The sequence below is a fragment of the Aquarana catesbeiana genome, linkage group LG01, assembly GCF_042186555.1.
Source record: "Aquarana catesbeiana isolate 2022-GZ linkage group LG01, ASM4218655v1, whole genome shotgun sequence".
NCBI classification, from domain to species: Eukaryota; Metazoa; Chordata; class Amphibia; order Anura; family Ranidae; genus Aquarana; species Aquarana catesbeiana.
In genome coordinates, this window is record NC_133324.1 from 398,432,454 (window position 1) to 398,454,934 (window position 22,481).

The 22,481-nt window shown below is 44.7% G+C and overlaps 1 protein-coding gene across 1 annotated transcript in view; it reads right to left on the minus strand.

The window, feature by feature from the left end:
- Nucleotides 1-22,481, minus strand: part of LOC141147583 (cytochrome P450 2J4-like) — a 69,003-nt gene that overhangs the window by 10,184 nt on the left and 36,338 nt on the right. The window contains exons 5-8 of the mRNA XM_073634813.1: nucleotides 21,964-22,140; nucleotides 13,735-13,876; nucleotides 12,337-12,524; nucleotides 8,289-8,430 (exon numbers count right to left, since the gene is read on the minus strand). Of these exons, the coding sequence (XP_073490914.1) occupies nucleotides 8,289-8,430; nucleotides 12,337-12,524; nucleotides 13,735-13,876; nucleotides 21,964-22,140 (649 nt within the window). The remainder of the gene's footprint in view (nucleotides 1-8,288; nucleotides 8,431-12,336; nucleotides 12,525-13,734; nucleotides 13,877-21,963; nucleotides 22,141-22,481) is intronic.

A 22,481-nucleotide genomic window follows, 5' to 3' on the forward strand; every position in this document is an offset into this window, starting at 1 on the left:
CTTGATGACTTGCATCCTCCTTTCTTGATCTTCTTCTGGTCTCCTTTCTTATCATTGGAACGCAGTCTTCCCCTGGGACTCCCAATTAGCTCCTTCACTGAGGTCCCTTGAAGTTTCCCGCCGGCTTGGGAAAAAGTCATTTCTGTAATGCTCTCAGGACTTCATTGAGGGGTTGAGGGCTGACACCAGCCTTGGGGCATTTGGCTCGGAAATGTCCGGCCTCTCCGCATACTTAACATCTCTTTTCTCGCTCTGGGTACAGTTTTGGTTCACTTGCACGAGTCCCTTGCTCCTGAACTTTTGCTTGGGTCTCCATCAGTCGCATCAGGGCATGGTACATTTGAGTCTGAGCCTGAGCCACCAGTTCTGTTGGCCCTAGTTCTGCAACTAGTTTATGGACATCAGGGAGAGCCGGTCCCTTCAGTTCAGACTCAGTTCCACTGTCGTCATCGAAAAACTCTATTTCTACATGGACAGCACGGGCCACCACTTTCTCTTTGTTCCCAGTAGCAGGATTCATATCTCTTGGTCATTGACTTTTCTCTTCCAACAGAGCCTCTTCCTCTCTAAACTCCCTTATCTATTCAGGATAGGTGAGTACCACCTGAGTTCTTTTCAGCAACAGTTTCAACACAATAGGATGCATCCCCGTGCATCACCCGATCCAGACGGGCCTGATCAGCATCTTTAGGGTCTTGAGAATAATTTGATGTAGCATCCGGTCTACCCGAGAGATGTATTCGGACAGACTCTCCCCTCCGTATTGATGGGTGTGGTTGGACTTGTACATCAAATCAGCGGTTGTTTCAACTCTTCCAAAAACAGCACACAAAGCATCAATGTAGTCCATGGCAACACAAGCCCTCTTGCCCATCCTTAGGTTACGGATCACATTGGCTACTGGGCCTCGAAGGCTCTCACTAAGTCGTTGTAGTTTCACAGCCTCTGAAACACTCAACTCTTCCATAGCGTGTAAAGCTTGACTCATCCATGTTTCAAACTCATCTTCTCCCACAGGCGTCGGTAGCTGTACCGAGAAAAAAAAGTCTTTGATAGCTCTGATTAGCATCCCCAGACCCATTCTTCACCAGGCTATTGACCAGGTGACTCATATCTGTGTAGAAAAAGAGTGGAGGGGTGCTGGCCCCTTGGGAGTCGGTCCCTGTATGCACAGGACTTCTCTCATGAGCCTTTGTCAGGGATGGCTTCTCAGTCCCTCCTCTCTCGCTTTTGAGTGGAAATACACTTGCAGACACTCCCTCCGTTAAGCAGACCTCTTCCTCCTGAAAGCACACTGGCACCTCTTCCTGCCATTCTATCAGTGCCCTGACTTGATCCATCTCCTCTGAGGCTTCAGTCTTCACCAGGTAGGCCCAGTGTCCTGGTGCCAGAGCTCTCAGCCACCTTCTGATCTCTCTCTCGGTATGCTCACTCCCCGAGATCTCTAGAACGGTGCTTCTGTCAGTTGGGGCCCCATAACTTCTATCCCAAGCGAACGGACATGGACATGGATGCGGCTTTCCACGCAGATTGCGGCTCTAATCTAGGTTGGCTGGGGCCTGCTGCAGATAGCATCCCAGGCGAGCCCTCAAATGTAGCACGGCCCAATAGGGGACTGCTTAGAATTACCTGCTCATCTGCACGGCCATGACAAAGTGAACCTTCCAACCCACCTGAAACTCTGGGTTCAGACATCCTTGTAGCGCTGTGTGGCAATAATCAAACAACTCAGTATAATTAGGTTCTGAACAACTGTTACTTGAACAAAATAAGGCAAAGTTATTTCAAAGAGAAAGGTAATAAATCTGCTTAGCCGAGATAACAGCGCCAACTCCGCAAACAAATTCCTCCCAAAAGACAAGACACAAGACAATTGTAGTGCTTGGTTGCTACTAGTAACTAACATCCACCATGTCACCCTGCTGCCAGACCTCCATCTATCACTTCTGAGACAATGAACAGTCTCAGTTGCTGGCTAGAATTGGTTGCACTGTTACTAGGCCAGAGGTCTGCAGTACCACTCCCCGGCGGCCTAGTAATTTAGTAGCATGTGTTGATTTGCGATTTGACACTCTCCCCACAGTCTCTCCTCTGGCCTCGCACCCACTTCCCCTGGCATGCCTCATCCAGAACTCCACTGTGGTCCACTCACTGATCTTCTTCTGCCCCAAGTTCATGATGGAGAACTTTAACTGTACATACGTTTCGGCAGCTTCTACAGTCCCCCTGTTCAAGAACACTTCATCCATGACCGTGTAAAGATGAAGCTCCCTCACAGTTCTCCCGGGCTCCTCCGCTAGGCCCCCCCATGGGGATGGGGCCCCTGCTGCTGCCTAGTACTCCATTCTCCACGTCTCCCGGCCGACAACTCCTCCCCAGTGAGCTGTTACCTCAGCTTATATGGGAGGCTTGCCCCCTGCCAATTCCAATTGGGGATTGGTCAGGGCTCCTCACATGAGCTGCCTGCCACTCCAGTCCTAGGCCCTGCCCCTCTTCCAGATCATTCTTCCTGGAAGAAGGGGAGGTGCCTCAGAACTAAAGAACAGGTGGTCACACCCACTGCTGCACTAAGCACTCCCTGCCCCCCAGATGAAAACAAGCAGGCCTAGCCTGAAGCATAGGCCTGCCCAAATTTACCTGAACTGACAGTTTCTCTTACAAAATCCTCACTCTAGCACCTATCTGTGGTAGAGGGTGCTATATTATGGTTCAACAGCAATATTATATACATATATGTGCACTTCCTTTTGATCAGAGGTCATCTCCTAGTGGATGTTTCAGTTAACTACTTATGCTGCCACACTGAGAAAGATGTAATCTAGCCAGACTATGCTATCCTAACGAAGGGAGCAGGTCTACAAAGAGTAATATAGGGGCCTTCCCATAAGTAATGGCAAAAGAGTTCCACGTTGCAGATCTGATAATCTTTGCCGGCTAGTTGGAGCTCGTTAACTGTAATCTGGGTATAATGAAAGCAATAGGTTCCTAGTAGTGAAGATCTAAAAGGGTTTGAGCACAGTATTCAAGCAAAGGGAGAGGAAATTAGGGGTAGAGAGCTGCTATTTGAGAGTTTTACGAACGTTTATGGGAGTGTTTTATGAGCATTTTTCTGCTCAAGTCAGGCGTTTCTATTGAAGTCTATGGGGCCAAAAAAGCTTGTAATCTGCCAAAAGAAGCTCATGTACTTTTTTGAGCTTCAAGCTTTTTGCTTTGGGTGACAAAATGCTCAAAAGTGAACAGGGGCCATTAAAATGAAAGGGATTTTGCTTGTTGGGTGTTTTGGAGCTTCAGAGCTGAGCGGTTTACAAGCTGAAAACTGCTCAAGTGTGAACAGGGCTTTAGTGCATGTAGCTACAGCTACAACAGTATATTATAACACACATAGCAGCAGAATAGTTATGCAACATAGTTATATAAAGGAAATTGTTTGTTTGGGCCACCTTGGCCCAAATGAACTATATAAACTCATGGTAAAATTGAAATTCTATTTGAACATTGAAAGAAGAAGCCAGATAAAATGAGAAGCAAGAGAAAAAAAGAGAAAAAAAAAGTACTAACATTCCTTTTATCTACAAAATACAGCTATTTTGTAGTTTGCCTGCAAAAAAACATTTACACCAGTTTGCATTTTCCAATAGAGTTAAAGGCACTTAGAAGATGATGAAGCTAGCTAACCCAAACCACCTAACCCAAACCACCTAACATGGCAAATAACCCTTTTTGGGTGACAAGTCTCGCATGATGCAGTTTTGCCGCGATTGCACGATGATTGAAAATGAATGACTCGTACTGCGGTTTGCCAGAATTGCATTGTGACTTGAAATCATCGGTAGAATTGTGACAAATCCGCCCATGATCACAAATCACTAGATGTCCTGAATGCAACATTTCCATATATCATTTGCGTATACAGAGTTAGGAGCTTTATTGATGGGCTTTTGGTCATGTTTTCTTTGCCCATACAAGTTTTTGAGAATACAAACATAGCTTGAAGCAGGTCAACTGCACCTGTCTTCGAATTCTGAATGATTTCAGAAATGTCTTGAACTAATGTCAAAAGCAAGCTCATCGATACAGCTCAGAGTCCATCAATTCAGTCCATTAAAGTGATTTGTAAACTGAGTGGTAAGATGATTGTACTTATATAAGATAAGTTAAAAGATGTTGAGGCAAAACATTTCTGTGCCATATCGCCAATTACTTGCTTGCAGAGGCAAAAAACAAAGAAAATTAGTTAAAAATGTAGACTACCAGAACTACGTCATTAAAATTACGGAAAACTCCCAAACATTATAGATTTTCTGAAAGCAAACAAACTAGAGAATAAAATAGTCATAGTTCCAATTTTTTATATTAGATAATATTAGCGCAATGATTTACAAAAGCTAAATTTAAGTAAAAAAATATAAATTTCAGGGCACATCAACGCAAACCCAATTTTTATGGTAAAATATGAAAGATGAGTTTGCACCAAGTAAATAGATACCCAACATGTTGATCCCTTAAATTGCTTGTGCCTTTAAAACAGTGGTAAACTTTGTAAAAGTATTGGGGCACCTGCCTTTACATGCACGTGAACTTTAATGGCATCCCAGTCTTAGTCCGTAGGGTTCAATATTGAGGTGGCCCACCCTTTGCAGCTATAACAGCTTCAATTCTTCTGGAAAAACTGTCCACAAGGTGTAGAAGTGTGTCCATGGGAAAATTTGACCATTCTTCCAGAAGCACATTTGTGAGGTCAGGCACTGATGTGGACGAGAAGGCCTGGCTCGCAGTCTCCACTCTAATTCATCGCAAAGGTGTTCTAGGTGTCCTGAGGACTGGAACAGGAAGGGGCCACCTCCAGGCCATTCCCACAAAGTTGGGAGCATGAAATTGCCCAAAATGTCTTGTATGCTTGCGTCTGAAGAATTCCCTTCACTGGAACTAAGGGGCCAAGCCCAACCCCCGAAAAAAAAAACCCACACCATAATCCCCCGTCCACCAAATGATTTGGACCAGTGCACAAAGCAAGGTCCATAAAGACATGGAGGATGAGCGAGTTTTGACTGGTCTGCACAAAGTCCTGACCTCAACCCGATAGAACACCTTTGGGATGAATTAGAGCAGAGATTGCGAGCCAGGCCTTCTCGTCCAACATCAGCGCCTGACCTCACAAATGTGCTTCTGGAAGAATGGTCAAACAGTCACCTAGACACACTCCTAAACCTTGTGTACAACCTTCCCAGAAGAGTTGAAGCTGTTATAACTGCAAAGGGTGGGTCAACTCAAAATTGAACCCCACAGACTATGACTGAAATGCCATTAAAGTTCATGTACATGTAAAGGCAGGTGTCCCAGTACTTTTGACAATATAGTGTATATAGCACAATCAACATTTTCACATTGTGTAGCCCCCTCCCCCCGGACATGTGCATTTACATTCCTAAGTGTGCGTATGTGGGGTGGGGGGGGGGGGCGTTCAAAATCTTTTTTAGATTTTGTTTTTTTTTCATCACATGGGGACAAAAAGTCATGCTGGTCCTGGATTCACTGATGGCCACGCAGAGCCTGGGAAACATGGCGCATGCTGGGGGGACACAGTGACAGGGATGTGTGGAAGCAATCTTGTGGCTGCACAGCCACCGGATCACTTACATCTGACAGCCGGCATCTACCCCTCAGATAAAACCCTGTGCTCCTACCAACCTATGAAGTAAATCAGTAGCAGTAAAAGGATTAAAGGCTGACTTCACCTTTTGCACTTGTTACATATTTTACCTGTACTAGAACTACAAGGCGTATCTGCCACCACAGCAGATGGACTTGTAGTTCTCAATGGAACACAAGTGGGGGATCACTGCACTCGTAGTCCATTGATACTTCCTCCAGCTCAGTATAGGCAAGGAGCTGGGGAAAGAGTCTGTAGGAGCCTGGCACTGCTCCTGTGATCTATTGATTGTGGGTTCAGTAGTTTGTAACCTTTGTAACCTCCTGTAAAAAAAAAATCACTTTTTTTCCTGCAAACACTATGTGCAGTTATGATTTTTTTAAATGGACCCAGCCTTCAAATCTATTCTAAATTTAATTATACATATTCATACCTAGGAACCATTCAATGTCAATGAGCCTGGGATTGTGGCAGGGAGAGATTTGGGGCAAGTGGAGGGGCCAATAGGGCTCATGCAGCAGGCTGGAGGGCATTGTAACAAGCCAAGGATGCTTATAGGGTGCTTTGGGCACTTTGGGGGGTTCAGGGGTGAGCAGAATCTCTACTTTGGGCTGAGAGCTTTGTAGAAAGTTGGGAAATTTTCTTGGGGGCTGAGAGGCTCTATTGTTGGCTGGAGGCCACTGCATGGGGCTGGGGAGCTTTTTGTGTGTTGGAGATACACTGTGAGGTACTACAGGTCTTTTCAGCAGGATGGGAAACACTGTACATGTGCATACAAGTATACAATAAATACATATATGAGAGCCTGTCAAATAATTTGTATTTCCAGTCCAGTCCCAAGATTTGCATAGCTCTGGCACTCAGCACATTCCTGTCTAGCAGGGTGCATTTGAGGAAAAGAAGTGTTAATGCGGGTGTGACTACAACAAACATTAGTGCACGTTGCGTATGTTAGTGTGTTGTGGTGCCATTTGTTGCCAGTGCCATTCATTGTCAATGCACCAACGATGCACATGTGTTGCAGTGCACAGGCAAAACGGGGAACTGCCTATGTAAACAAGGCATTTCCCCGTTCTGAAAGGTGACATGACAGAGATCTACTGTTCCCAGTGATCGGGAACAGTAAACTCTGTTATGTCCAATGCAGCCAAACGCCCTACAGTTAGAACACACACTAGGGAACACAGTTAACCCCTTGATCACCCCCTAGTGTTAACCCCTTCCCTGCCAGTGACATTTATATTTGACATTTGTATTTTTATAGCACTGATCGCTGTATAATTGTCAATCGTCCCAAAAGTTTCTCAAAAGTGTCCAATGTGTCTGCCATAATGTCGCAGCCCCGATAAAAAAAAAAATAATAATAATAAAAATGCCATAAATCTATCTCCTATTTTGTAGACGGTATAACTTTTGTGCAAACCAATCAATATACGCTTATTGCGATTTTTATTACCAAAAATATGTAGAAGAATACATATCGGCCTAAACTGAGGAAAAAATCAGCTTTTTTAAAAAAATTAATTGGGGATATTTATTATAGCTAAAAGTACAAAATATTGTGTTTTTTTCAAAACTGTCGCTCTTTTTTTGTTTATAGCGCAAAAAATAAAAACCGCAAAGATGATCAAATACCCCCAAAAGAAAGCTCCGTGGGAAATAAAGGATGTAAATTTTGTTTGGGTACAGCGTCGCATGATGGCGCAATTGTCAGTTAAAGCAGCGCAGTGCCGTATCGCAAAAAATGGCCTGGTCATTGAGCAGCTAAATCGTCCGGGGCTGAAATGGTTAAGGGGGCAAATCCTTCCGGGGCTGAAGTGGTTAACATAACACACTGGAATAGCCAGGTATGAGTCCAGCCTTACAGGTCTTGTCCTCCACCTCCCCATTTAATTGGACAGTGAAAGAGGAAGCTCTCTCCTCTTTGAACTGCAGCACAAATAACTAATTTCTTGTGCTGGTTTTCATTCTTCCAGTCAGAGCTCTGCTGTACTGTAGGCTGCAAGACGCTCATACCAGGTCATATATAGGTATTTTCACTGCATGCATTTAAAAATACATTTAATGATGTAATAATGAATTCAGAACTGCATTGAATGGCTGTTTTATTTCTGCCAGGGGTTCAGATTCAACAGACCTATGAAATGTCCCTCTTAAAGGAGAATTAAAGTCACCATACATACCTCCTCTCCATCTGTCCAAAGTCCATGATGGGTCCTTTGCCAAACCAGCGCTTCTCCCCAGCTCCTTCCAGGTGCTGGTCTTCAGCTATCTTCATCGGGTGGTGCGGGACGATGTAACTCCTGTGTATGCACAGGAGTCAGTCATGCCGGCAAACAGGGACCGTAATGGCAATGTAAACTGAGCTGTGCATGTACAGCTGAGTTCACATGCCTCAGAAGACTGTAAGGAAGGTAAATGTATTTTATTGTAGAAGAGGCATTGCATGTCTCTTCTGTGATAAATAGTCTGCCTGTTTGTAAGTTTTTTTTATATTGCCTCCAGTTCCGCTTTAAAATATAATTAACTTTATACCATACGAATGTTTAGTATTAAAAAACAAGAATTTTGTACAATGTTGATGCTAGGCAACTTATGTCCTACATTATAGTCAATAAAATCAGTAGGCTGTAATTACCTCCAGAGAAAGGTAAAAAAGCTTCATTTGTTACAAAATTGCCATCTTTATCCAAGAAATGATTTGGGTTGAATTGATTCGGTGTCGTCCAATACTGGGGATCAAAAAGCACAGAGTCCAAATTGGCAAGCACCATTGTATCCTGACATAAGAAAAGAGGAAAGAGCAATTTAGCATAAAGTACTAAAAGTGATTGCAATACCTGTAGCTGTATCTTACCTGCAGTATCAAAAGACACTCTGCAACATTGTTGCAATGAGACTGTTTCTCTCCAGTGCCAGCTAAGATTCTGTGTCATCGCATCCTGTCAGCAGAGTGATTACCATCAGCGAGCAAAGCATAAAGGGAATTGTAGTTCCAGGACTAAAGTTTCACATTCAGATTTAGCCGTATGGAACTACAAAAGACCAGCATGCTCTGAGGGCAGGAAAAGGAAGACTCCATTTTGATTTCCTGAGGAAAATTCAGACAGCACAAGGCGGAGGAAGAGATGAGACCTAAGGGAGAGGTACTGCCTCCAAGGTGACACCACTGCGCGATTTAGGCCTCCACTGCCAGTCGGGACATCCAGCCTGAGAGAGGGGGATCCCGGGTGCACATCCAGGCCCACCTGCACCAACAGTGGAGCATTCCAGTGTGAGGTGACCAGTAGGATCTCCAGGAGAGCATTTGGGCCTTGAACGCAGGATTGGGTGAGGGAGCTTTTGCCAATTTGCAGGAAACAGGGACACTGCACCACAGAAGAAGTTAAATGGACACTGTATACAGACATCATTGCTGTTAGTCATCTTGCTGACACTTGTAGTGCCGCAGGGCTAAAGGATAAGGTCATCCATTCTCAGGGACACTGTAAACAGACACCATTGTCCTTTGACCTTGCTGAGAAAGATCCTGCCTTCCTCACTTGATAATCTGGTCCAGTTGTGTTCTTTGGCCCTGCTATTCAGGAGTTTAAGTGCACCAAGTCTTATCTTTTCTTCAAAAGGACTGAATCTACTAGTGCCATATGGACCCGCACACACATATTTAGGGCTATGTATATGCAGTGGGTGTGTGTGGGACAGTTTATCTAGGAAGTTAAGCCATTACATGTTGATTTGAATAAAGTGTTTAAAGTTGGACCTGTGGTGTCAGGGGACAGAAAAGAGAGGCCTGACAAAAGAGGGTCATAAGAGGATCATTTCTCTGCTCTCCTCCTGCCGACCTGAGTAAAGGTAACCAATCTGGTACAGATTGCCATTTTGTGATTTATTGTTATTGAAGTGTTTGCCTCTGCTCTTGGGGTTATTCCCAGGTTTTGGATCCCCTGAAAGCAGCCTGAATATGGTATTGCGCTAGATTGCTCTTAGGCCTCTTTCACACTGGGGCGGGGGCAGCGTCGGCGGTAAAACGGCGCTTTAACGGCAATTTAGCGGCGCTATTCGGCGCTAGCGAGGTGGTTTTAACCCCTGCTAGCGGCCCAAAAAGGGTTAAAACCGCCCGCAAAGCGCCGCTGCAGCAGCGCTATGCCGGCGGTATAGCCGCGCTGCCCCATTGATTTCACCGCTCCTTCACCACTCCAAAGATGCTGCTAGCAGGACTTTTTTCAGCGTCCTGCCAGCGCACCGCTCAAGTCTGAAAGCACTCGGGGATTTCACATTGGAGAGACTGCAGTGGCTGTTTCAGGGCGCTTTTCAGGCGCTATTTTTAGCGCTGTAGCGCCTGCAAAGCACCCCAGTGTGAAAGGGGTCTTAATCTTAGTTATTGCTCTCCAATTGCATTACTTGAATATATATGGTTACTGTTTGTTACTCTTTTAACAGAAATATTGCAATAATTTTGCAGTAAAGACAATTTCTGTGTTTAATTATAATGTGTGTGTTTCTCATTGGTTGTTGCACTTACACTATTACCAGGAGTGCTAGAGGGGGCTGAGACTGTTACTGGGGTTGAGAGGCAGAGTAACGGACTTAACAAACTTAAGCGGCTCCTCCGGGGGTAGCGCTGCATACCTAAACATTTTCCCTTAAAGCATTAAGGAAAAAATGTTTCAGTAAGTGTATCTCCACCTCCCCTTTATACTTACCTTAGCCCAATCTCAATTCAGCGCTGTGCCAGCCTGTTGTTGGCTCTCTCCCTTCTCCCTACTCTCACAGGCTTAGCCTACTCTCACAGGCTTAGCTGAGGGCATTGGAAGCCATTGGCTCCAGCTGCTGTCAGTCAAATCCTGTGACAAGGGAGTAGGGGGTTGTGCCAAGCCTCGCTGTCTGTGTCTATGGATGCAGGCAGCATGGATTAGAATCAAGCCCACAAATGTACCACAATAGGAAGCGGCTTCCTATGGTGGCTCACCAAAAAGAGGAGGAGCCAGGAGCGCCAACGAGGGACCTGAAAAAAAAATTGAGACAAATATCTTTGCACAGAACTGTAGCCCCCCATAGAGCTACTTTTCTGTTAAATCTAGTTTTAGGCCTCCCTTTAACCAGGGAGAGCTCTATTTGATTAGTTAGGTCTGCTCTGGGCTCTATAGGTATGGGCTCAATTACTTCCCCCTGTCTCCCAGGGACCCTGGAACATAGTGGGTGAGAGAATGATGGACCCTGGTGCAATGTTCATATCTCCCCAGCCAATCCCTGGTCAATATGGTAGGTGACCAGCAGGGGGCTGAGGGAGGTATAAATAGGCCAGAGTTCAGAGCAGAAGTATTTTGTTCATGGGGAAGTAAGACCCAGCCTGAGAGCTGTGGCATCCCTGGGAAATTCACCTGGAACTGGAAGCACGTTTGTGGGGTTCCAACTACAGTTTGGCTGGAGGACCTCGGTTCTCTATACTCCTTCAGCATTCTCAGAAAGCTTCTCAAAGATCCAGGACACAGGCTGCTGGAGTACTGAAGCTGACTGACCCTGCTCATGGCTGCTTGGAAATCAGGAAACAGTGAATACCAGCCTTCTGGATCTAAAGATTTTGCTTAGTTCTCCTGGGAGATCATTAGCTACTACTCTCTACATTCAGCACTGCATTCCTGTTGAGGGATTCCTGTTTGTTGCTGTTCCTTTTTAACACTTCAAAGGGGGTGCAATCACCCTGAAGTCAGTGCAGAATTTGTGACCTCATTGTCAAGTCACGGTTACTGGAGTATCCCTAGGCTCACCCTCACCCTATCCAAGTTCTACCAAAAATATAAGCCACGAAAAAAAAAGACATGCACTGACTCGAGTGAATGGAAAATACTATGTACCTTGCTACAGTGTGTCTTTCAGAGAATACAACTTGGGATCAAACCGACAGACCAATCGGGTCTGTGCGCTACCTAAGTATAACATGTTTGTTCATTTAAAAAAATAAACAATGCGACTTTACAAACGCTTGTATAAAGTATATTTAACATATACAAAAATGGTTATTACCCTGTTTCCCTGAAAATAAGACCTAGTGTGATTGTCAGTGATGGCTGCAATATAAGCCCTACCCCCAAAATAAGCCCTACCCTGTTTCCCCGAAAATAAGCCCTACCCTGAAAATAAGACCTACAGGGACTTTAACTAGGGCTTATTTGGGAGGTAGGGCTTATATTGCAGCCATCACCGTCAATCACGCTAGGTCTTATTTTCGGGGAAACAGGGTAAGTTGTTAATTACCAACTTGAATAAAGTGTTTTTTTGTGACACTTCAATAAGGTTAGGAAAAAAGGTAAACAGTACAAAGATTTGTAATAACACATTACACCTCTCCTCACTGCCCCTACACCTCAGTGCACATGTATTTTAGGCTCTGTCCACACTAGTGCAATTTCAGATGCAGTTTGAGTCACGCAGAATCGCATGACAATGGAAATCAGATTTTTTCAATGATGCCCATGTTACATTAATGCAACTTAGCATGGCGCAATTTTGGAAAAGGTTCCTGTACTACATTGGCGTGATTTCAGCATGATTTTGGCCCCATAGAATATGCAAACGCCATCTAAAGATGTCAGATCTCAGCAGTGTGAGACCAGCCTTACCATGCAGACTGGTGTGTATGAGCTGTAAATGATTAATACATTTAATCAGAACAAATATGTTCTCACCTTCTTCAAAGAGTATGTATAGAGATTAACTTCTTTAACACATGTCCTTGGAATGCCTACAGCTGCAATATTGGCATACCGCTGGATTTCATGGATTACAGCATTGGTGTATGGAAGCCTCTTCCGGTCTTCATAGCAGACTAGTTTGGATCCATCAAGAACAGTATCCAGTTCCTCATGTACTTTTTCTGTAACAGATGACAGAGAACTATGAAAATGTGTTGTGACTACTAGTGATCAGCCTGCTGTATTCTGTTAACTCTGTACATGCCAGCCACTCCAGAAAACTGCACTTGAAGGCGAAAAAAAATTGTAATCCTATTCAGTTACTGCTATGATTCATACACTCCTGCCACACTGCATAAACAGGAAGATGATTCCACTACTTCCTGGTTCAGTTTTACAGCTTCCTCTGTTTCTTTGCTGCTCAGTTGGGAAGCTTCAAAGCTGAACCAATAAAGAGAGGTGTCATCTGCCTGGCTGTGAAGTCTGGTAGAGGTGTGGGAATCAGAAGACTGGCTGAACAAATTTCAAATCATATGAGTAATACATCTTTTGGTATATCTATAGCTCAGCTCTATTCAGAGGCATAAGTAGAACCTTCAGGACCCCAGTGCAAGAAACCAAGAAGGGCTCCCCTGACCCCTGACAGGGGCCCGTCCTTCCCTCCCAAAATATTTAAGGAGCCCAGTTGGGGGGCTTTGTTGAAATATCAGGGGTCTAAACAGAGAATAGAGAGATTAAGGACACAGCCTTCAATCTCCACCTCTGCAGCCCCAGTTTACTATGCCTCAGTTATGAAAGGACACAGGAGTGATTAGTGAATAGCCCAAATATCAGCTGAGCAAAACAGAATAGCCAATGATTAATGCCGCGTACACACAAGCGGACTTTTTAACCGGACTGGTCCGACGGACCGAGTCCGGAGGACAATTCGACCGTGTGTGGGCTTCATCAGACCTGCAGCTGACTTTTTTGGTCGAAAATCTGACGGACTTTAGATTTGGAACATGTTTCAAATCTTTATGTCGGAACTCCGCCGGACGCAGTTCCTATCGAAAAGTCCGCTCGTCTGTATGCTAGTCCGACGGACGAAAACCGACGCTAGGGCAGCTATTAGCTACTGGCTATAAACTTCCTTATTTTAGTCGGGTCGTACGTCATCACGTACGAATCAGTCGGACTTTGGTGTGATCGTGTGTAGGCAAGTCCGTTCGTTGGGAAAGTCCGCTGGAAGTCCGCCGAAAGTCCGTCGGATAGTCCGAAGGACCAGTACGGTCAAAAAGTCAGCTCATTTGTATGCAGCATTAGAATTATTTCAAGACACAGGTTTCTCTCCACTGCAGTGCTCACAACTAGGTAAAAATCAATGATGTGGCTTTATCCTGTCCTACTCACCTTGTATATCAGGATAAGCCACCATGTAAAGCAGAGCCCATTGCAGGGTGGTGGTTGTAGTTTCTGTTCCAGCAAGAAAAAGATCCGCGATTGTTGAAATCAGATTTTCCTCGGCAAATGCAAAATATGCATCTTCTCTGCTCTATAAATTATGAAAAGCAGTTAATACAACAAGTACAAAATAATCATGGGGTTTATGAGGTTGAGTATATTGTGCCTGTTTATGAATGAGATCATTTAAGCATAATGTTTTTTGACCTTTGAGTTATGCGTAACATTACTGTCCCATCAGACAATAGCTGTAAATCTTTGATTCTGTCAAATGTGCCATCTCACTTAAATTGATTATTGGGGGTAGACAAAGTGTAAGCTGATCATGAAATGGAGGAGTTTAGAAGACAGAGCAGTCGCTGGTCATAGCCCATAAAGGAAGGAAGACGAGGCAAAATTATCATTATCATTATCTTTACAACATGAAGGCAGACAGTACAGTTACAATACAATTCAATACAAGAGGAATCAGAGGGCCCTGCTCGTTCGAGCTTAAAATCTAAAAGTAAGGCTGAACATGACCTGGGGGGGTAAGATTGAGGAGGCCCAAAGAAAGCTGGTCATGGACCAAGGTGGGATAGAGAAGGCGAATGGGCGAATCTGCATGAGGTTGATTTGCCAATGGTTTAGTGAATCTTGGCAAACCTGAACATAGAGGCAAATTCCATTGAAGTCTGTAGGGGTCATTTACTATAGCGCTGAGCAATTGCCGTAATTAGTGCAAAAATGCCACAATCGCGGTAATTAGCGCTCAAACGGAATTCACAATAGCGCTGTGGCAAAAATACTCCCAAAATCAAATTTACTACAGCTCCCAAAAAGCCTTACTCTTGTTTGGACCTGGAGAATTGCACATGGAAATAATGTTTAGAGCAAGATATGATCGCCTAAATGATACTGAAATATGAGGTATATTTTTTTAACCACTTCCCACCCGGCCTTCATTCTGCTATAGGCTTCAGTTATCCTGACTGGGCATCATATGATGTCCAGCAGGATAACTGTCAGCGCGCGCCTGTGGGGGCACGCATCGGTAGTGTGGTGTGTCAGTCTGAGACACTGCTACACTGATCTCGGTAAAGAGCCTCTGACGGAGGCGCTTTACCACGTGATCAGCCCTGTCCAATCACGGCTGATCACGATGTAAACAAGAAGAGCCAATTATTGGGTTTTCCTCACTCGCGTCTGACAGACGCGAGTAGAGGAGAGCCGATCGGCGGCTCTCCTGACATGGGGGTCTGCGCTGATTGTTTATCAGCGCAGCCCCCCTGTGGATGCCTACCCTGGACCACCAGGGATGCCGCCAGGACCACCAGGGAAGCCCCCAACACACGGATAGCCAAGTATGTCCCCCATGGCCACCAGGGATGCCACAGTGTGTCCAATATATGCCAATCAGTCCCCACAAATGTTGTCAGTCAGTGCCCATTATGAATGCCTGCCAGATCAGTAATGCCCAGCAGTGCCACCCATCAGTGTCCATCAGTGCCACCTATCAGTGCCCATCCATGCCCATCAGTGCCCACTAATCCGTGCCCATCTGTGCCACCTATCAGTGCCACCCATAAGTACCCATCAGTGCAGCCTTTCAGTGCCCATCAGTGCCGCCTATGAGTGCCCATCAGTGCTGCATACCAGTGCCACCTAACAGTGCCCATCATCAGTGCCCATCAGTGCCACCTCATTGGTGCCACCTCATCAGTGCCCATCAGTGCCACATTATCAGTGCCGTCAGTGCAGCCTCATCAGTGCCTGTCATTGAAGGAGAATCCTTACTTATTTACAAAATTTTATAACAGAAACAAAGAAAAAAATTTTTTTTTTAATTTTCAGTGTTTTTTATTTGTTGCACAAAAAAAATAAAAATGAAATGCATCTTTCTCTCAAAGAAATTGTCCTTGCAACAATGTTGCTTCTTCGTCATCTATTTTGTTTTTAAGAATGCTAGAATATGTAATGTTTTCATGTTTTGGTGAAATATTTTTTTTCTCTGTCATTTTCACTTGTTGCTGTCCTCACAAAAATCATTACCCAAAATCACACAGGTGTCTTTACAAACCACAAACAATACCATTGCTGATGCAAATTTAAAATGGGTTACACTTTTGTGTGTTTTTTATTATTTCCAAAAAATGTGATAACATCAGAAACTAGAAAAGCTACAATTTCTGGGGAAATTGTGTGAAGTGTTCTTGCCTCCTCCTACAGTAGTCTACAACTGGAGTAGACGGAGTAACTGGGTGGAGTGGCTTGAGTAACTGTTGTGTGGTTGGAGTGGCTGGAGTAACTGAAGAGTGTTAAAAAGCTTAATATTTTAAAAAGTATAAATAGTAGTAAAAAAGTTTAAGAAGTCCAATCATTAGCTGAAAGAGCTGAACATTTTTTTCAAAAATGATTTTTTTTTTTCAAAAATGATTTTTTTTCTAAAAATTGTTTATTTTTTTTACAAAAATTATTTTTTTTTTCAAAAATATTTAAAAAAAAAATGTTTTGTTTTTTTTCATGGGGTGGTCATAATGTTTTGGCTGATCATGGGGTGGACATAATATTTTGGCTGAACATGTTGTGGTCATAATGTTTTGGCTGATAATGGGGTGGTCATAAATAATTTGGCTGATCATGGGGTGGTCATAATGTTTTGGCTGATCACGGGGTGGTCATAATGTTTTGGCTGATCATGGGGTGGTCATAATGTTTTGGCTGATCATGGGGTTGTCAGCTTTTGTCATCTCCCACTCTAGTTTTGAACATTTCGCCATCCATTCCTATGGGACCAATTTCACTGCATAAACGACGATATTTCCTGAACCATTCGGCAAAACGTTCCACAAAGTAATAGCACACCAATTAAATGACATTGAGGCCGGATTTACACTGGTATTTTTCAGCTTTTCACAAAGTTCCACAAAGTAATAGCACACCAATTAAATGACATTGAACATTTCGCCATTCATTCCTATGGGACCAATTTTGCCGCAAAAACTACATTATTTCGTGAACCATTCAGCGAAACGTTCCACAAAGTAATAGCACACCAATCAGGAACCATCCGCACCTTTCGGTATATTACTGTCTATGTAGTGTAAAAGCTATGGGAGGAGTTAGGGTGGTAAATTTGGCTATAATAAGAATAATAATATATATGTGAGATAACAGTAAGTGGTCTTGCTATGCAATTCCCAAAAATCAGAGGGTAACATCACTATTCTACACTCATACTCCAAGAACCACCAGATATCACAGAATAAATCAAGAAGGATAACTCCTGACTAATGCAGTATATGTGTATTCATGTGTAGGAGGGTTCCACATGTGGGGGCACAGTGGCTAATGGGTTAGCACTTCTGCTTAGCAGTCCTGAGGGTCTGGGTTTGAATCCCAAACATGGCACTTCATGTAGAGAAGTTGTCTGATTTCCCTGTGTTGTTAAACATAATTCCTGACTCAGGGCTTTCCCTAAATTATGTCTAAATGTAGTATTTATGTGTAGGAGGGTACCATCACCATTGCAAATTGTGTCATATGTTTTAGATGGGCAAGGACTCTAATCAACCTTAACCACTTGCCGCCCGCCCTATTGCCAAATGACGGCGGCAAAGTGGTTTGATATTCCTGACCGGACGTCATATGACATGATCAGGAATATCGAGCCGCTGCACGCCCCCGGGGGCGCGCGTCGCGGCGATCATTGTTGCGAGGTGTCAGTCTGACACCCTGCAACACCAATCTAGGTAAGGAGTCTCCGACGGAGACTCTTTACCACGTGATCAGCCGTGTCCAATCATGGCTGATCCTGATGTAAATAGAAAGAGCCGGTGATCGGCTTTTCCTCACTCGCGTCTGACAGACGCGAGTAGAGGAGAGCCGATCGGTTGCTCTCCTGACAGGGGGTCTGTGCTGATTGTTTATCAGCACAGCCCCCCCTCGGATCCTACCCAGGACCACCAGGGAAGCAGCCCAGGACCACCAGGGAAGCCATCCACACTGGACCACCAGGTATGCCCCTAGACCCCCAGGGAAATGCCACTGTGTGCCCAGGCAGCTGCCAATCTGTGCCCAGGCAGCTGCCAATCAGTGCCCACTTCAATGCCTACCACTGCCAGTGCCACCATGGATGCCCATCAGTGCCTCATATCAGTGCCACGTATCAGTGCCCATCAGTTCCACGTATCAGTGCCCATCAGTGCCCAGCAGTGCCGCCTATCAGTGCCCATCAGTGCCGTCTATCAGTGCCGGCTATCAGCGACACCCTATCAGTGCCCAGCAGTGCCACCTTTCATTGCCCATCAGTGTCGCCTATCAGTGCCAACCAGTGCCACCCAGTGCCACCCATCAGTGCCGCCTATCAATGCCCATTAGTGCTGCATATGAGTGCCACCCATCAGTGCCACCTACCAGTGCCCATCAGTGCCGCATATCAGTGCCCATCGTCAGTGCCCGTCAGTGCCCGCTCATTGATGCCACCTCATCGGTGCCGCTGTATCAGTGCCTGTCAGTGCCGCCTTATCAGTGCCCATCAGTGAAAGAGAAAACTTACTTATTTACAATTTTTTTTTAACAGAAACAAAAGCAAAACTTTTATTTTTTTCAAAATTTTCGGTCTTTTTTTATTTGTTTAGCAAAAAATAAAAACCGAGGAAGGTGATCAAATACCACCAAAAGATAGCTCTATTTGTGGGAACAAAGTGATAAAAATTTAGTTTGGGTACAGTGTAGCATGACCGCGCAATTGTCATTCAAACTGCAACAGCGCTGAAGGCTGAAAATTGGTCTGGGCAGGAAGGTGTCTAAGTGCCCTGTATTGAAGTGGTTAACATGTCCCCACCAGCACTAATTTCAGCCTCTTACCAAGCCAAAACCCACAAAATGACAGCTGTTTATCTCTCAGTATGCTGACAGTAATCAACCATAACCAGCCTTCAAAACAGATGGCATATGCCAGAAACAGGTTGTTCACTGGCTCTCTGACCTTCCACAGTACACCTGCATTGATTAACTTCTTGCACCCCTGGGACTTAGGACAGTTTGACACCACAAAGATGCAGTCTAAAAACATGTCACTGCACAGTGGCTATTCAGTGGCTATTAGCACTTTTGCCTAGCAGCCTGTTTTTGAATCCCAATCCTGCTACCTGGCTAGAGGTTTGTATGTTGTAGTGTTAAAGTTTCTTTTTCAGCAGTGATGACATTTTTGATGGCTTTCACATAATAGAACCCCAAGAAATCACATTATAAATCAGCAAGCGTGGGTTTGTGCCAAATCTGGACCCGGCATGCTTTGGCCCAGTTATGGATGTCTAAGTCTGGTGTGATGCTGCATACATATTTTAATTTAGTATGCTTATGGTATTTTGGAACATCCACATGTCCAACAACGTACAAGTTTGATTTGGAGATTTTTGGGATCACTGATCATGAGCAGAGCATTGGACATTTTGTTTTATTTTGAGCTTTACCCTGCACAGATATCAATGCTGAGGCATTTTTTCATTTGTAAAGAGTGTGTATTCCTAAAGAACAGGTGTGAGCACTTGAGGCTTACCTCAAGAGACAGAAACAATCATACTTTTGGGTGTGTCCCTTAGACCCCTTTCACACTGAAGGCAGTTTTCAGGCATTTTAGAGCCTGTAAAGCGCATGAAAAATGCCTCCCATGCCTCCCCAGTGTGAAAGCCTGAGTGCTTTCACACTGGGTCGGTGCGCTTGTGGGAAGTAACAAAAAGTCCTGCAAGGCTCTCCGGGTTACGTCTTTGGATGGTCACACCCCATAGCTATGTAAGAGATGCCAGACAGTGGGTGACAACACAACGAAGGAAGATGGTGGCGAGGAAGAACACAGCAGCAGGAGAAGACGATGGCAAAGGAAACTATAGCATGGGGAGTGACGGCGGCAAGAGAAGATGGTGACAGAAGATGGCGGCCAAAGAGACGGCTCCAGGAGAAGATGTCGGTGAGAGAGATGGCTAGGGGAGAAGACGGCTCAGAGCTTTTTTACAATAAAGGACTTGTCAAAAACCGACTCTTGTATTTTTTTACATTTCACTGCTTATTTTGGAGAATGGGTAGGGGTCAATGTACCTGATACACATTCACATAGGGGGGCCAGGATTTGGGAGCCCCCTTGTTAAGGGGGCTTCCAGATTCTGATAAGCCCCCTACCCACAGAACCAGACAAACAATGGCCAGGGTGTCTGGGAATAGGCTCTTGTCCTCATCAACATGGGGACAAGGTTCTTTGGGGCATGCAGTATGGTATGGTTCAGGAGGGGGGGTGCTCGCTTGTCCCCTCCCTTTCCTGACCTCCAGGCTGCATGCTCGGATAAGGGTCTGGTATGGATTTGGGGGGGGGGCCACGCCATTGCATTGTACTCAGCAGCATAATTAGCCAATGCACATCAGTTTGGTTGATTTCATAATTTTAACTCTTCAAATGCACGCAATGGTATGTAAGTATTTAATAATATTATGGTGTGGAATTTCAAAAACCGGCTATTCAAAAATAAAGACAAAAAACAGTGTGCGGTCTCCCCCCCCCAGTCAATGCCAGGCCCTTCTGGTCTGGTATGGATTTTAACGGGAACCCCACGCCAAAATTAAAGAAAAAATTGATGTAAGGTCCTCCCCAAAATCCATACCAGGCCCTTATCCGAGCATGCAGCCTGGAGGTCAGGAAAAGGAGGGATGAGTAAGTGCCCCCCCTTCCTGAACCGTACAAGGCCACATGCCCTCCACATGGGGAGGGACTGGAGGAAGATCAGAGGAAGAAGGAGAAGACCAGAGGAAGAAGCGGGGAAGGAGAAGCCAGAGGGAGACCGGAGGAATAAATGGGTTAAGAAGAAAACATTTTTAATAAATGGCTTGTCAAAAACTGGCCATTGTCTTTTGTCACATTACACTACTTTTTTTGGTGAATGGGTAGGGGTACAACATACCCCTATCCATTCACATAGGGTAAGGCGCCAGGATCCGGGGGCTTCCAGATTCTGATAAGCCCCCCGCACGCAGACCCAAACAACCAATGGCCAGGGTTGTGGAGGGAGAGGCTCTTGTCCCCATCAACATGGGGACAAGGTGCTTTGGGGGGACCCAAAGCACCCTCCCCATGTTGAGGGCATGTGGCCTGGTAAGATTCAGGAGGGGGGGTGCTCACTCATCCCCCACTATCCTGACCTCCAGGCTACATTCTCGGATAAGGGTCTGGTATGGATTTGGGGGGGGGCTACATCAATTTTTTTTTTTCCTTGGCATGGGGTTCCCCTTAAAATCCATACCAGACCCGAAGGGCCTGGTATGGACTAGGGGGGACCACACGCTGTTTTTTTCCTTGATTTTTCATCTATATTGCTGGGAGTAGGCAATACATTACGGCCGCGAGCAAGTTTAAATTTTTTCCTTCAGAAATGTCCACTTTACAGGCAGATTAACAGGCAGACTAAGGGACCCCCCCCCCCCCCCCCGGCACAATATTTAAAGGAATTTTTCAATTTTATTGTTTTACTTTAAGCATTATTAAAATCACTGCTCCTTTAAAAACGATCATTTAAAAACTTTTTTTTGCATTGATACATGTCCCCCCAGGGCACAAGCCAGATCCCCATACACTTTTTATGGCAATAACATGCATACAAGCCTTAAATGAGGACTTTGGATTTTGCAAGTTTGAGCCCCGTTGACTTCAACCATTCCCGCCTATGCGGATTTGACAGGCATGTTCGCCGGTAATAGCACGATCTTCCATTTGCATGTCCGCCCAGTTGAAGGCTTAATTGGCTTAATTGGGTGCTATTTTCATGTAATGTGGGATCGCATATTGGCGCTATAGTAAATGACCCCCTATGGGTAATAAACCTTGTTGTCAAATAATTCTGGCCATTTTTAGGCCTAATAGACAAAAACAGCATGGGAATCTGGGCACTGCCATGGGAGACTTGTACTAATGCTAAAGAATAATTTTATAAAAAATACCATACAGTAGGGAGAGTGTCTCTTAATGTGCCTTCAAGGGCAACAGTGAAAATATATCAATAATTTAAATATCCTGCTTGGGGATGACCTAAAGGCAGTGTTTAGCCACCTCAGGTAGGCCTTTGAACTACATAATTGTTGGTAAAACTAAAGAAGATTGTACAATCAGATTTTACTGTGTGTGATGAGCTCAATACTGAGAAAAACCATTACTTTTTCAATCTGGTCCAGATAATAGTCAATGAAATCTTGAGGTTCCTCCAGTGATCCATTCTCCTTATGGGTCTGAATCTCCTTTACTGTAAACTGTCTCAGATATTTCATTTTGGCAAAAGCAGTCTGGTGTGGACCTGGCACACGTTTCATCAGCCAGGGAAAAACATCATACATCTAGGGGAAAACAGAAAGGATACATTTTGTTAGATTTGTAGCGTGAGAAAAAAATTGTAGCTCTGTGAAATAGAAGAGGTCCCTACGTCTCCAACCTTCCCTTTATTGCATCTCTCAGACTTTTTAGCATTCAACACTTTTAGGAGCAGTGGTGTCCCATAATGCAGGACGCACAGGCGCCGCCCCACCTATCTATGCATCTAGCCCTCTAATCTACATGTGGGGTGCGGGATGCATAGATTCCAATCAGGTTTTTTTTAAAGAACATTATTAGAGCCAGAGGCTCTAATAGGCTTCAAAAAAGGGTGGGCATGGGGCGCAGAGCGCACCCAGTTGTGTGA